The sequence below is a fragment of the Desmodus rotundus genome, chromosome 3 (genome assembly GCF_022682495.2).
Source record: "Desmodus rotundus isolate HL8 chromosome 3, HLdesRot8A.1, whole genome shotgun sequence".
Lineage (NCBI taxonomy): Eukaryota > Metazoa > Chordata > Mammalia > Chiroptera > Phyllostomidae > Desmodus > Desmodus rotundus.
Window position 1 is genome coordinate 17965925 of NC_071389.1, and position 15946 is coordinate 17981870.

The following is a 15946-nucleotide window of genomic DNA, read 5'->3' on the forward strand; positions in this document are numbered from 1 at the left end:
AGGGTTTGAGATTATTAAAGATGGTATTGGTACAATGTGGTAGGCCAGGGTATTTGTGCAATTTAGTGAAAGAATTTGTATTTCGGTCTGGTTGGACTATGAAAGTTCTTTTTGCAATCATCATTTGTGTTTCCTACTTCTCAATTTAGTCAATTTGATAAAATAAAATGTGACTTTAGCATGTTAATGGCCCGCCCTTAAACTTTGTCTTGTATTGGCCCTGGCCAGATAGCTCAGTTGGTTAGAGCATTGTCCCTGATATGCCAAGGTTGCAGGTTTGATTCCCAGTCAGGGCACATATAAGAATCAACCTCCCTAGCTGGGTGGCTCAGTTGGTTGGAGTATTGTCCCATACATAAAAAGATTGCAGGTTCAATTCCCAGTGGGGGCGCGTACATGAAGCAACTGATTGATGTTTCTCTCGCACATCAATGTTTATCTCTCTCTCTCTCTCTCTCTCTCTCTCTCTCTCTCTTCCTCTCTCTCTCAAATCGATGAACTTATGCTTTGGTGAGGATTAAAAAAATCAACCAATGAATCATAAATAGTGGAACAACAAGATCGATGTTTCTCTCTCTCAAATCAATTTAAAAATTTTTTAAAAATAAAATCTGTCTTGTATAATTTCAGCAAGTAAGAAAACCCAATTTCTTAACTTGTTTATAATGCATGTTTAACCATGTATATATATATACAGATAAAATTTTCACAGGTATTCTAAAGATAGATCTTTGAAAACATTGAATGGAATATGAAGGAAAACATTTTTTGAAAACTTAAACACATAGTGATTACAAGAACCTCATTAGAAGTTAGCTTTTATAATTGACATGACTGTTTTCTTCTTTCTTTCAAAATTTTTCTCTCAACCGTCTAATTCCGCTTGTGGTAGACTCAGTAACATTGCTGATTTGTTTATTTCAGTGCTTAGTGTACCATTGTGATACCTGAGAATGCACCAAAAAAAAAAAACAAACCCCCAAAAGCCCCCACAAGAAAACAAAACAAAGCACTGTAATTAAGCAGAGACCAGCACTGACAAAAGTTGGCCTTTTCCCAAGGTTCCACCGTTGCCACCAGCACCACATGGCCCTGAGTTTATTATGTAAACATATTTAACTGCCGTTTGTATGTATCATTGTCAATGTCTTCATTCAACTAAATCTAAGCACCCTGGAGATTGGATCACTTCTTTCTTTCATTATCCCCCAAAATCACCTAAAGATTTTCTCTTCTGAGATGGCAGTTAAACAACTATCTATTGAACTTGGTCAATTCATTCTGATGTTTCATACTTGATTTTAATAAAACAAGATTTCACCCTGAGGTGCAGGGCACTCAGCCAAAAGAGAAAGAGAGAGAACTATAAATCCTAAATCATTCTGCTGTGAAGTATGATAGTGTTGATCTGTATCACTAATCTAGAGTTATTATTCAGATCAAGTTTGGGGATCCGTTGACCTTTAATATTGTATATTCCTCGTTGCTCTCATGACTTTACCAAGAGAGTGGTCATTTTCTTCGAGTGTCTTCACTGCTGCAGAGGGAGGTATCCAATAAGAAAATGTACTTAGGAATTAAATTACAGCTGCAGCCATATTTTCATTCGCATTCCTGAGAATATTCCTGCCCTCTCGAAATCGGAAAGCATTAAACACAATGTAGATTGTTTACCAGACTCTTCAGGTTTTATAGATGGTTTCATTATGAAACCAGATACAAAAGCTTGCATAAGAAAATAATTTAATAACATTTTTTATCTTAAAAAGGAATGCATATTTATTTCAGGAAGGTTAGGAAGTACAGAGAAACACAAGAAATTAAACTATTTGCAATCCTTCCACTAGTGATATTTTACTGTACCTTAAGGTATTTTTCATGTGTAAAATTATATGCATAAGAACATATCATTTTTAAATGGATAAGAAATAAAACAGCACATTATCAAGAGGAAGGTTTGGCCTTTGAAGTTAGCATTTGAGGCTTTTTCCTCATTCCAGCATCGAATCCTGGTCCTGAGGGGGCGGCACTTCCCTGTGGTCACAGGGCAATGTGGGCAGGGACACTGCTGTCGTCCGCTTGGTCCTCATCTGCCTGCCCAAGATTTTGATAGAGAGAGAGATAAAAATGAGACGATAGCAGGTTCTTATCTTCCTTTTAAAAAAAGATTTTTGTTTATTTATTTTTAGAGGGAGGGCAGAGGAGGGAGAGAGTGAGAGAAACATCCATCTGCTGCCTCTGGCACACAGACCAGGAATCCCTTCACTTTGAGGGATGGCGCCCAACCAACTGAGCCAGGGCTTGTCTTCCTCTTCACAGAGAAAGGATTTGTTTTTGTGTTGTCACCCAGAGGTAAAGTTGGCCTACACTAAGCAGGAACAAGTGATCGAGTGCGTGGGATAGAAATTACTACATAGGCCTTCCAGGAAAAAATTATATATATGGCTCTTGCTTATGTAGCACAATTTTAGAAAGATTTTCGGGATTTATTTTTGTGATTTTAGAGAAAGAGGAGGAGAGAGAGAGAGAAGAGGGAGCAACACTGATGTGTGAGAGAAACATCAATCCGTGACCTCATGTTTGCGCTCTGACTGGGGATCGAACCCACAACCTACATGTGTGCCCTGGCTGGGAATCGAACCCACAGCTTTCTGGTGTTTGGGGCAATGCTCCAACCAACTGAGCCACCAGCCAGAGCACAACTGTGGTTCTTTTGATAGTCTCTCTCTAAATATATAAATCCTTTACTTCAAAAATAAGCTGAAAAGAAAAACACTCTGGATTGCATTTAATGAAATGGCAGCAAAGTACCCATATCCTGCTCTTAATGATACCTGAAATCTCTAAGGCAAGGGAGAAGTAATTAGTAATTCCCCAGAGCACATATATACACAGAGTTTGATAATCTCAACATAATCCCTTTGAATAAATAGTTTTCAAGAGAAAGCCTTTAGGGAAAAAAATCCGGCCCCACCCCCACCCCGCAAGAAATACCGAATTATCATATGTAGCAGGAACCATTGACTTTTTAAGTAAAATTGAGATTTTTCAATCAAATTATGTTTCTGCTCAATTAACTATTTGTCTAATATTCTTCCTTCTCATTCTTGAAACCAACCAGAAGGACTTAGAGCACTTTATACAAGCGCTGGTCTTTCTATTGTAGTATCTTTCTTCAATAAATCCCCCATCAGTCCAAACGAGCAGCATCTGAATTAACACCTTTGAATCACATTAAGTCCCAATTTTGTCTGTCACTGTGGATGATTGAGATGCAGTCATGTATTTATTTGTATCCCTGAGAAGCTCCCTTTAAAGTTCGCAGGCCAGTTTGGCACATGCGGTTGTGCAGAGGGTTACCTAATCCAATGTCCTTGTTGACGGTCATAGCCAAAGGCACAGCATTGTCAGTTAAAGTTCCTCACTGATGTTGCATTCCACGTTTTGAGTGTCTTATGTCATAGAGATTTTATGTCTTCTTTTTACCTCAATGTTTTTTCCTGGCTTTCCAGCTTTCTCCTTATATTTAAGAGAATAGTGTTGGCCATGAAATTCAGACTTTGCTAAGAAGACTTATCTTTGTACTTACCAAAAGTATAGTCAGGTTTGGTGGATGTATCCTTTGGTCCTACCTGAAATAACGATACTTTTTCTCTTGCCATGGGAAGAAGTGGGCTTTAGAACCAGAGACTGGCTTGAGTTTAAACCCTGGTTCCATCACCTCTTCATTTCTTCATGTCTAAGATAAAGAGAATGACTTACCTCATAGTGAGGTGAAAAATTAATTGAGGAAATGTGTTAAAGTGACTAGCACAATACCTGGCCCACGGTGAACACGTGAGAATGTTAGTTTCCCTCTTATTTTACTGATGGAGGAAATAACGTGCTGGACGAGACAGCGGGTCTGGCTGAGTGAGCCGCTTTTTGTGTGCTTTCTAAATATCATTTACAGTTTTGGACTAGTCCAGGGCAAAGCAGAAGTTCTCAATTCACCCGGCTGGCATATACTTTCGACAAGTTTTCACGGAACATCTAGTATGTGTCAAAAACTGCACAAGAGGGCACATAGTAACGCACTAAGCGCGTATCCCCCAAGGAGCTCTCGGTCTAACGGCAAAGACAGATGACTCAATGAGTAATGCCAGGGTGCAGTGGGAACGAGACGAGTGGCATCTGAACAGATTTGGGGCAGCCAGGGGAAAACTTTTAGAAGAACTGACCCTTGAGCTGAGCATGGACTTCCAGGCAGAAGGAACAATATTGCCAATATTTATAAAGGCACAGAAGCAAGAGAAAGCTTGCTCTGTCCTATGAACTGCAACTAGTTTTGAATTAATGCAGAAAAGGGTATGTGTGGAAGTGTAGCAGGGTGAAACTGGAGAGAGAGGTAGAAATCATGTTTTTTAAAGATTTTTATTTATTTATTTTTAGAGAGAGGAGAAGGGAGGGAGAGAGGGAAGGAAACATCGATGTGAGAGAAACATCGATCAGTCACACAGTCCCAGCTGGGGACCTTGCCTGCAACCCAGGCATGTGTCCTGACCTGGAATTGAACCAGCGACCTTTCAGTTCACAGGCCGGTGCTCAATCCAGAGCCACATCAGCCAGGGCAGAGGTAGGAGTCATATTTTAAAGTATTTTCTACGTCTTACTAAAGGGTCTGGACTTTAAGCAGAAGGAAATGAAGAACCACCGAAGGGTTTTAAGCTGTAAATTGGGATTTTCAATGTTTCATTTTAGAAATAAACACTTTAGTAGCAGAATAGAGGATGCATTCAAGGAAGGTTTGAGATGAGAGAGAAGGAAAGAAGAAAAACTTAGTGCAGGAGTCGTAAGCTGGGTGAGGCTGTGTGAGAGCCAGAATGAAGATAGTAAATGAGGAGTAGAAATGAGCAGATACGTAAGGGAGACCTTAAAGTGGAATAGAAATGACTTGATAATATAATCTGCGGGAGGTGGTGGGTGAGTGTAAGGAAAGCTTCGATAATATTCTCGGGGTTCTGGCATGGAAGACTGGGTGAATGATGGTGCCTTTACCAACGTAACAAAAATGATGGAGGAGGTTGGGGTGACGGGTCCAGACAGCAGCAGGGATGAGTTTAATTCGGGGCATATTGCACTCCATATGCCTGGGAGGATGTCCAGTAAGCAGTTGGCTGCGTTGTCCAAGAGATGTGGACAACGCAGCCAACTGGAGAGGTTGGTTTGACCATATGTGAGAGTGCTTGCTGCAAGTGGTAATTTAACCCAACTGTTATCGGTTTTCTTTTTTTTCCCAATGACTAACGCGTATTAGGTGATCAGTAAATATTTGTTGAATTGACATTACTGTGGCTACAGCCTTTACCCTTGGTCTCCTCTGTACATGCTTTGAAAAGAATGATTGATCTATCGATTTTACTGAGCAGTGGGCAACTCTGGGCCAGGTGGTGCTGGCCTGAACAATGTTTATTTTCATTTTATTGTTATTTTTTATGCTAATAAATATTATTTTATTTTTAAGTATATTTTATTGATTATGCTGTTACAGTTGTCCCATGTTTTTCTCTCCTCTATCCCCCTCCAGCCTACACCCCCATTCCCACCAGCATTCCTCCCCATAAGTTCATGTCCATGGGTCATACATATAAGTTCTTTGGCTTCTCCATTTCCTATACTATTCTTACCCTCCCCCCATCTATTTTGTACCTACCAATTATGCTTCTTATTCCTGGTACTCTTCCCCCCATTCTACCCCTTCCCCTTCCCTGCTGATAACCCTCCATGTGATCTCCATTTCTACGATTCTCTTCCTGTTCCGATTGTTTGCTTAGTTTGTTTTTGTTTTTTAGGTTCAGTTGTTAATAATTGTGAGTTATCATTTTACTGTTCATAGTTTTGACTTTCTTCTTTTTCTTAGATAAGTCCCTTAGACATTTTATATAATAAGGGCGTGGTGATGATGAACTCCTTTAACTTGACCTTATCTGGGAAGCACTTTATCTGCCTCCCATTCTCAATGATAGCTTTGCTGAATAGAGTAATCTAGGAGGTAGGTCTTTGCCTTTCATGACTTTGAATACTTCTTTCCAGCCCCTTCTTGCCTGCAAGGTTTCTTTTGAGAAATCGTGATAGTCTTATGGGAACTCCTTTGTGGGTAACTGTCTCCTTTTCTCTTGCTGCTTTTAAGATTCTCTCCTTATCTTCAATCTTGGGCATTTTAATTATGGTGTGTCATGGTGTGTCTCTCCTTGGGTTCAATTTTTTTGGGACTCTCTGACATTCTTGGACTTCCTGGAAGTGTATTTCCTTTGCCTGATTAGGGAAATTTTCCTTCATTTTTTCAAATAAGTTTTCAATTTCTTGCTATTCCTCTTCTCCTTCTGGCACCCCTGTGATTCAGATGTTGGAATGTTTAAACTTGTCCCAGAGGTTCCTAAGCCTCTCCTCATTTTTTTGAATTCTTGTTTCTTCATTCTGTTCTGGCTGAATGTTTATTTCTTCTTTCTGCTCCGAATCGTTGATTAGAGTCCCAGTTTCCTTTCCTTCACTGTATATTTTGCTTTATCTCACTTTGCAATGCCTTCACATCTTCCTCTATTTTGCTTCTGTACCCAATCAATTCTGTGAGCATTCTGATTACCAGTGTTTTGAACTCTGTATCTGATAGGGTGGCTATCTCTTCATCACTTAGTTGTATTTTTTCTGGAGCTTTGATCTGTTGTTTCATTTGGGCCATATTTTTTTGTCTCGGTGTGTCTGTTACATTGTAAGGGGCGGAGCCTTGGATATTTGCCAGGGCAGGGCAACCCACATTGCTGCGTTGTGGCCTGTATATGGAGGAGGGGTCCGAGAGGGAGCAATGCCACTTGCTCAGCTCTCTGCCGGCTTTCAGTCACTTCCCCTGCTACCCACAAACAAATTGGGCCCTTCTGGTGCTGATTCCTGGGTGGGTGGGTGGGTGGGTTTGTGTGCGTTCTAGGACCCTGTGGGTCTCTCCAATGAACACTCCTGTGAGGCTGGGAGTTTTTCTCACTGCTGCAATCCCCACAGGTTTTTTCAGCCAGAAAAGTTTTGAGGCTTTAGTTTCCTGTGCCGGAACCCTGGGTTGTGGGTCTGTCTTGCTCCCCAGTTGTTCCTCCTGACTTATCCTCGCACAAGTGTGAGACCTCCTGGTCTGCTGCCTTGCCAGGCGTCCTCTCCACCTGGCTGCCTGTCTCTGCCGCTACCGGTCTGGATGAATGTTTCTTCTTTAACTCCTTGGTGTTGGACTTCCATACAGTTCAATTTTCTGGCAGTTCTGGTTGTTTTTTGTTTTTAAATTTGTTGTCCTTCTTTTGGTTGTGTGAGGAAGCAAAGCATATCTACCTATGCCTCCATCATGCCACAAATGGCTTCTTGACGGCAGACTACACTTATCACTTGAGTAGACTGGTACAAAATTGTCTCTTACTTGATTGATTATCTTAGGTATTTTCCTGGTTATTAATCAGCCTTCTCTGATGAAGTTCTTCTCCATGAGAATAGGTTTGGGTATGCTATTCACAGAGCTAGCATGTAGCAATTTGAGAAAGCCTATTTGTTTATTACCAGTTCATTTATTTTTGGATATCTCTACATCAGCTTGTCTAGCCCAAAAGAAATGGTGAGACCAGTGCCCTAGAAAGTATAAGTTCATTCTAGTGTCCCCAGACCATAGCATATCATAGGTGCTCAGATACTGTTGACTGAATTAAGTGAATTGATGGTGGTACTTTAGAATTTACACAGTGCTTTCTTATAGACTATCGTATTTGATCTTCGGAACCCTGTGAGTCAAACCAAGTGTTATTCTCATTTTAAGTATGAATTCATGTACCCTTAGCAAGAATATTTTCTGTATCTTTGATACATCTGCAGAGACCGTTTCTATTGTCATTTCTCTATTCCATTTTTTATGTCCTAAGTAATATTTATAACCCGTCACTGAAAGACCTGCCTAATTGCGATGCTGCCAACTGTTTCAAGATGGTTTAGAAGAAAAGTTGGCCTCGAGTTCTTGAATGTGCTGCATCTTTTCTTGACTTAATAGAGCAGTTTTTTTCTTCATCACAAGTGGGCCGGTTTACAAGGAAAGGAGCCGCGGTGATTTTCTAAAATATAATACATACAACACGGTGTGAGTACTAGTGTGTAAGCGGGTCCAAACATGTCACTTACTTCAGGAACACCTTTTTAAGAGAGTCCCTGTCTGTTATTAAGTTCCTGTGTGGTATGTAGTCTGCAATTTGACCTCACCAAAATTTCAGGCCTAAGTGGCATATTTACAGCTTTCTGGCGAGTACTTGCATTTGTGACTTTTCATTACATTTGGCTTCTGTTAGGTTGTTCATTTTTCAGGTGGCTCGTTCTTGTCCTACTCGTGTGAATTCCTTTCCTTCTTCCACCTTCAGCACCTTTCTTTAAAGTTTAGGAATAGGTCCATCTACTGTGACATTTTCTTCTCATCCGCATTCTCTTGGAAGTACTTATTTTAGATCTGTTTTTCCTGTGATGGGAGGCATTTAGCCGAAGAGGGAACTCTGTTTCCAGGATTCATTTCCCTTAGGGGTTGGAGATGGTAGTCATTCATCTGTGAAGAAATGACCTCAGCTGCTAGGCCATTTTTATTCTGTTTACCAAGAAATGTTTGACTAGTTTTGATATTGCATTTAATTCCATGACAATGATTAGATTGAGTCTGTGCTGGATGAACTCAACTTCTATATCCCCACCAACCAAAGTGTAGATTTTAGCTTCTGTATTAGGTGCTAGGATGATGATACATATGTCTTGGAGACATGAAATGTTTTTCAACCTGATCGGGCTCCTCAAGGATGTTTTGATTGACTCACATAAATTGCATCGTGCCCTGTGTACAGTAATGACTTGGGTATTTAGGAATGGCAAAGTAACTGCTTTATGTAAGAAGAGTGTGTCATAAGGGAAAGACCATAGTAGTACAAAGTCCTTGATACTGGGCAAAGGACATTGAAATTACATCTCAGATTGACAGAGTTCTAAAAACATGACCAAAATGAAGTTGGAACTTGCTTAAGCTGCTTACTTAATTCTTCTTTTGACTACTTCAGGAGCTAAGCTTATTGGTTTATATTGGCATTAATATTATTGAGGCCTCTTAAATGTCATTGTTGATTCTCAGAGTTCAATATATTCCCCACTTATTCCTAATATTCTTGCTTTTGTATGTGTTCATTTATTTGTAGAGTGTAAATGGCATTCGCACAGAGGAGGCGGCTGCCGTGACAAAGGGGCCATCTACCAACCCTGACTCTGAATGGGAGGGCCCCAAGCATTCAGTAATTCCTAGTAAGAGCCAAATGACCACCCCGTCGGAGTCTCCACAAAGCTTTGACTTTGGCTCCCTCTCCATAAGCAACAAGGAGACAGAAGAGAAGGAGCAGGGGGAAGCTGGCTATCTTGATATTAAGGAAATGCCAAGAGGCCCAAGTGGGGAATGTGTAGGAGTGGAGGATCAGGCCAATGCCTTACAGTTCTCAGTGTCACCAGCTTCCTCTCAGCTGCAACTTGGTGAGAAAAAGGCAGAGAGTAGCGAAGAGCCTGTTACACCGGGAGAGCCCCTTGGAAAGCAAAGTGGATCATTTCTTGACTCTCGTGTGGGTAACCAGTTCCCCACCCTCATTCGAAGTTTCCAGGTAGTAACTGATTCAGTGACGCAGGGCTGATGACTCACGTCGGGAGAGGGCCCGAATCTGTTCTGTGGAGGAGGTGGTGGTGGTGGTGAGGGTAGTAGCCTCTCTGCTGTTTTCAAAATCACAGAATAACATTGAAGCCCTTGATGACATTAAAGAAATTTAGCCAGAGGAATCACCTCCATGGCTTCAAAGTGCTTTTTCCCCTGATGACTTAACAGGACTCTTGGGGGTAAACTCCAGCTGTTGACCTTTATGTAGCTGGTGTGTGTTTCTCTTCCTTGGTCAAGAATGGGCAATGTGAAGAGGTGAATGTCTGAGACTTGTATGATAAGGCGCCTACAGTGTTTCGAGACTGTGCTTGACAAATTACAATACACTTAATTAGGAGGGGTAACTGATTTTATTATGAGACTTCAGGCCCCCCCAAATTATTTATGTGTTGCAACCACACAGTAGAGCTCACCACTCCCACTGACCCCACTCACAGGGGCTTCTGTGATCTTAGGTGCTAATCTCCTCTGCTAAGGTGGATGGCCACTGAACTTTATCACAATCAACTGCTAGTTGTAGGGTGGTTTATAGTCTTGGGGAAGGGGAACTGATGGATAAGTAGCCTTTGATATTCTACTAATGTTCATTCTTCTGAAATTCTGAGATTAATCACCAGGTGGTGGTAGAACTGATTTTTTCTTCCAGTTTTCCAAATACTGTTTCTTCTCAATCACTACAAAGTGGATGTCTGACATTGATTTGAAAGAAGTTAATGAATTCAGGGTAATGCATTTCAATGCCACTGCTGCTGTTTCATGTACCGTTTGAACTAAGTGGAGGAACTGTGGCTGATTTTCTTAATGGTACAGTCAGAAGGACAAACAAAAAAGACTGCTATTTGGCAAATGGTTTTATATGCAGATCCTGAAGGTCAGTCTGAAGTGTTTTATATCACTGATCACAGCTGTCTGATCTTATGGCTTTCCATTAAGCATATGGAAGTGATTACAGTAGTGCTGCTCTTTAATCTCTCTCAGGGTTTGACACCTTGTCAGAGCTGCTTTGGAGTAGTGTCCGCAGCTTGGGCAGAGGTTGAACTAGCCCTTTGCTTGGTTAGAGCGACCACTTTGATCAGGTCAATGTCAGAAGCTCAGTCCTCCACAGCCTTCAGAAGGTTGCGGTAACTGTTCCTTTACTGCCCCGCAGCCTCCCCTGGTGAAGACTCAGACCGTCACCATCTCAGATGCTGCGGATGCTGTGAAAAGTGAGATCCCGACCAAAGATGTCCCTATCGTCCACACCGAGACCAAGACCATCACCTATGAGGCTGCTCAGGTAGGACACCATTTAGTGTTTCAGAGCCTGAGACTGGAATAAACACAATAAATAACCTTTTTTCACAGGGTGCCTAATTATTTGCTCCAAATAGTGCTAGGCCATTCTTTTTAGAAGAGATCGCTGATCTAAGAATGCCCCAAACCAGTGGTCCCCAACCTTTCTGGCACTATATGGGCTGGGGGGAGGGGAGGAGGCAGCAGGAGGCTGAGCTCAGGTGGTAAGCTTCCCTCTCTCACTCCTGGGTCTCCTCCTGCTGTGCGCCCTGGCTCCTAACAGGCCTCTGATTGGTACTGGTGGCCTGGTGGCCTGGGGGTTGGGGACCCCTGCCCCAAAGTAATTTATTAAAATCAAAATAGTCTTGGATCTGGATGCTTATATCTACCTAATTCACTGAGGGAGGGCAGTCTGGTGTAATGGTTAAGAATACAGACCTTGGGTCAAACCAGAGTGCAGGTCCTGGCCTCTCCATTTATTAACTTAAGCAAGTAACTGAACATCTGTGAGCCTTGATGCCCTGTCCTACCCCCACCCCCCCATGATGTTAGAACCTGTAGCTACCTCATGATTTTGTTGTGAAGATTACATAAGACATCGCCCTGGCCAGCGTGGCCCAGTTGGTTGGGCATCATCCCACAAAGTGAAAGATTGTTAGTTTGATTCCTGGTCAGGGCACAGGCCTGGGTTGCGGACCCGGTCCCCAGTGGGGGCACATGCGAGAGGCAACCAAGTGATGTTTCTCTCCCTCTCTTTCTCCCTCCCTTCCCCCTCTCTAAAAATAAATAAATAAAATCTTTTTAAAAAAGATTATATAAGACATAGTACTGCATGGAATTGACTTGAACGCCAAGCCTGAAAGCATAAATAACAGCTATAATAATTATAATCAATTCAGTACAATTAAGTCAAATTTAATATCACATAAGAATCTTTGTATTTAAAATTTTTGTTTGCTTCCTACTTTTAATAAAATTTCTCTTTCATTATTGGCAGTTTGAATGAGCCAGGGTTGCTTATGTTGTTTTTCTTTCCTTTTTTAATTCACAGAAGCCAACAGTAAGAAAAACTTCTCCCTCTATAAACTGAACTGTTAATTCTTCCCGCAATAAGCATTTCTTGAGCATTTCTTTATTAGGCCAAAGCAATGTCCACAGTAAACACAGGCCCTGCCCTCTGGAATGTACCTTCAGTCAGGAGAGACAGGCAATAAAACACATAAATAAATACATAAGTTTGGACAGTGATAAGTGCTATAAAGAAACCAAACTAAAATAGTTAGACAACCTGGGATTACATGAAAGATTGCTACTTTGGGGCTGGAATCCTCTGGAAAATCCTCTCTGAGGAACAGATATTTTGGCCAAGGCCTGCAGGATGACTAGCTGGGTCACTTGAAAGAAATCACTAATCTCTCTAAGCTCTGGCTCCTCAGCTGTCAAATGGGGATAATACTACCTACCATTGCAAGATCTGGGGGAGGACCCAGTGAAAGGCTGTCTGTAAAGTGCTTGGTTAATGTTAGAACGCTTCCCCCTCCTCTCCTGAGTGCGGAGCTTGAGTTTGGTAAATAATGAGCAGTTGCTTGAAGCTTTTTAATAGTGGTGGTACAGTGGCATCATTAAAGCAGTGGTTTTGGAAGATGACTCCTAAAGCTGTGTCCTGAATGTATTAAAGGAGGGGATGCCTGGAGACAGGAGTATGACTAAAGCAGGTCTGGGAGATCCTTGGAGAGAACCGAAGTGCAGCCTGAGGAAGTAAGAGAGAGCTGTGGCAGCAAGAGAGACAGAAATGAGTGAATAGGACTTGGCAGTGAAGGGGACGGAAAAAGGAGGGAATAGGAAGTTACTTTAAGATCGTGTGTACAGTTAGCCAGAGGAGGTAAGAAAGAACTACTGGCTTATGCGAGGGAACCCTTTAAGTTGTCATTACCATGGAAACAACCTAAATGACCATCAGTGGGGCACCAGTTAAATAAATTATGGTCCATCCAATTAAGGTAATTCTAAGCAGCTATTTTAAAAAGCTTCTGATGACAGTAATCTACATGATAAATTGGTAAGTGAAAAAGCACAGTATAAAATGGAAATAATCTGTAGAAAAAAGTGCCTGGGGCGTGATAAGTGCCAGATCATTCTTTGCTGTTGTTATTATTTATTTTATTTGTTGTAAGTATTTTTACTTCTGTTTTTATTATCTGGCCAGACAGCTAAGCCCAGGAACCTTTCTGTTGTTCTTCCAGAATCCCACACTTAGGGAGACAGGGTGAGAGGAGATGGGGGGCCAGCATAGGGCTTTTCCGTTTGTGTGTATGTGCGGGTACGTGTGCTTGAGGTCAAGTTTACATCCGGTGAAATGCACAGGTTTTAAGCGTTCACTTTGGTAGGTTTGGGCAAATGTTTATGCCTGTACGACCAAGATGCACTGGGGATACAGACCATTTCCATCACTCCTCTCTCTGTAGCCTTTCCCAGTGACCCCTACCCTTCTAGGCAACTGCTCTGATTTCTATCGCCGTAGTTTCGCCTGTTCCTGGACTCGCTATCAGTGGAGTGTACTGCGGTGTGCTTTTGTGCCTGAACACGTTTTGCAGGTTCATCCACGTTATCTGAACCCACAGTGTACTGTTTTTTGTTGTCAGATAGTATTGCATTATGTGACTGTACCACAGTTTATCCTTTTATTTGTTGACGGACATTTGAGTTGATTCCAGTTTGGGGCAAATGTGACTAAAGCTGCTATAAACATTTATGTGCAAGCCTTTCTGTGGACGGGTTTTCACTTATCTTGGATAAACACCGAAGAGTAGAATTGCTGGGTCACAGGATGAGTGGATGTTTAACTTTATAAGCAACAGTCAAAGCCACAGTACCCTCTTGAGGAAACATTGGTAAGACGGTCACAGAAAAGAAGCCTGGAGTGTGTCTCCTCCTTCCTCCACCTTCCCCAGAGACAGAAAGGGAGGAGTAAGGGGCTGGGGATGAGGTAGGAAGAATTGAGTCACAGGTTTAGTAGAGGAGGGACTCTTTAAAAAGGCTCAGCCCTCCCGGCGTGCACATTTGTATTCTTACAACAATCTATAAACTACTTTCATTTCTGTGACCTTCTTTGATCTTCGAAGCAATGCTGTGGTGGAGGCAGAGCACGCACCACAGTACCACCATTATACGTGGGAAAACTGAAACTAAGAGAAGTCGGAATAACTTGCCCAGTTATTTGAGCTGACATCCAAATCCTCAGTCTTCAAACTTCAAAACTTGAAACTTCAAAAAGTTTCTTGCCCAAAGTCCTAGTTCAAATGCTTATTAACCATAGAACCGCGACCAGTTACTTACTCTCTCTGGATGTCCGTTTTCTGGACTATCCACAGTGAGTACAGTAATAGGACCTACTTCAGACACTGAGAAGTGCAATTGAGATAACACTTGCATTATGTGCTTGACACATAGTAGGAGTGCAGTAAATCGTAGTTAAGTCTGAATCTAAGGCAGATACGTGGGTCAGGGCTGAGGAAAGTGTCGGCGAACTAGACCATTGTGTACCCGAATGGTGGTGCCACGTGGTAAGACTTAGGCGACATGACCATGTTCCTTCTCTTCGTTTGTCTCGATTCCTACTTGGGCAGGAACCCAGCCAGGGACTTTTCTCCTTCCTAATTCTCATCTCCTTCCTCCACCTGAGCACCGCCTGCCCATGTCTAAGTTTTGCCTTAATAAAATGTGGTCCTTCTCATAAAAAGGTTGGAGGCCTCTGCTTGCAATACAAATGACCTGTGTCAAGGGGCTGGAAAGAATAATAACCTGACACCTTTCACCTTTTGTGCTTCAGGATTCTTTATGAAAATAATTGAAATTCTCTAAATGCCCCCCTGAAACGGTGCCAGGTATTTTAGATCATGTGAAGAGCGTGTGGCTATAGGCAGCCTCTGCCTCTTTAGTCTCATTTGTCCTCCTTGGTTTGGGGTCAGCAGCAGCTGAGTCAAATGGCCCAAATGACTGCTGACCACTGCTCATCATGTTGAGTTTGGCCCGTGCCAACCATCTCTCTTCCTTTTGCTGATGTCATTTCTCAGCCTGACCATTGTATGTTTGCTTTGGTCGTATGTGATGAGCTCCAGAGAAACAAGAAGTACCCCAGTCCTTGGTCTCTATTTAGATTAATTGTATAGCTCGGCATTTGGAAAACTTTTCAACCTCTCCTATAATAAGGAGGATCTATTTCAATAATAGTGTTGTTGTCAGAAATGCCATTGAGATATTATGTATATTTCCTTCCACTTTGCTTTAAAGGAACACTTCCTACTTCATTTGTTTCCAGTCTTCCATCGCCATCTTCAAAGAAGATAGCTTGAGATTCCTTGGCTCACCAAATGAGCCAGGGCTGGTTTTATTTATTTATTTAAATTTATTTCTTAAGAGATCACTGTAGCCCTGTCCAAAGTGTCTCAGTTGGTTGGGCATCATCCTGAAAACCGGAAGGTTGCGGGTTCGATCCCTGGCCAGGGCACATGCCTAGGTTGTGGGTTTGCTCCACAGTCGGTGCGTACAAAATGAAATGAATTAATGCATGGTGTTTCTCTCCCTCTTGTTCTCCCTCCTTTTTCCTCTCTCAATAAAATAAAAGGAAAAGGAAAAGCAAAGGAAAAGGAAGAAAAATTTTTTTAAAAAGGGAGAGAGAGAGGTCACTGTAAAGGAATCAGGTTTCTAATTTAGAATGTACAGCTGAAGAGCAAAACTGCACCCTGCAACGTTTGCCCACAAAGCTTCCTGCAAGGCACAGTGACGGGTTGTTTCCCTCCCTTCTGCAGACTGAGGACAGCAATGGGGACCTGGACCCCGGAGTCTTGCTGACAGCTCAGACCATCACATCAGAGACCACCAGCAGCACCACCACAACTCAGATTACCAAGGTAACCGACCAGCCGGCACGTTCTTCCGGAGCCCAGCAGC

General features: G+C 42.1%; 1 protein-coding gene across 15 annotated transcripts in view; it reads left to right on the forward strand.

Moving 5' to 3' along the window:
• EPB41 (erythrocyte membrane protein band 4.1) overlaps nt 1-15946 on the forward strand; it is a 170095-nt gene that overhangs the window by 146228 nt on the left and 7921 nt on the right. For 7 of the 15 annotated variants that reach the window (XM_053921161.2, XM_053921159.2, XM_024554468.4 and 4 more), the window contains 3 exons: nt 9225-9674; nt 10872-11000; nt 15805-15906. In XM_053921161.2, the coding sequence (XP_053777136.1) occupies nt 9225-9674; nt 10872-11000; nt 15805-15906 (681 nt within the window). The remainder of the gene's footprint in view (nt 1-9224; nt 9675-10871; nt 11001-15804; nt 15907-15946) is intronic. The other 8 variants (XM_045190744.3, XM_045190745.3, XM_045190746.3 and 5 more) reach the window with 2 other exon arrangements.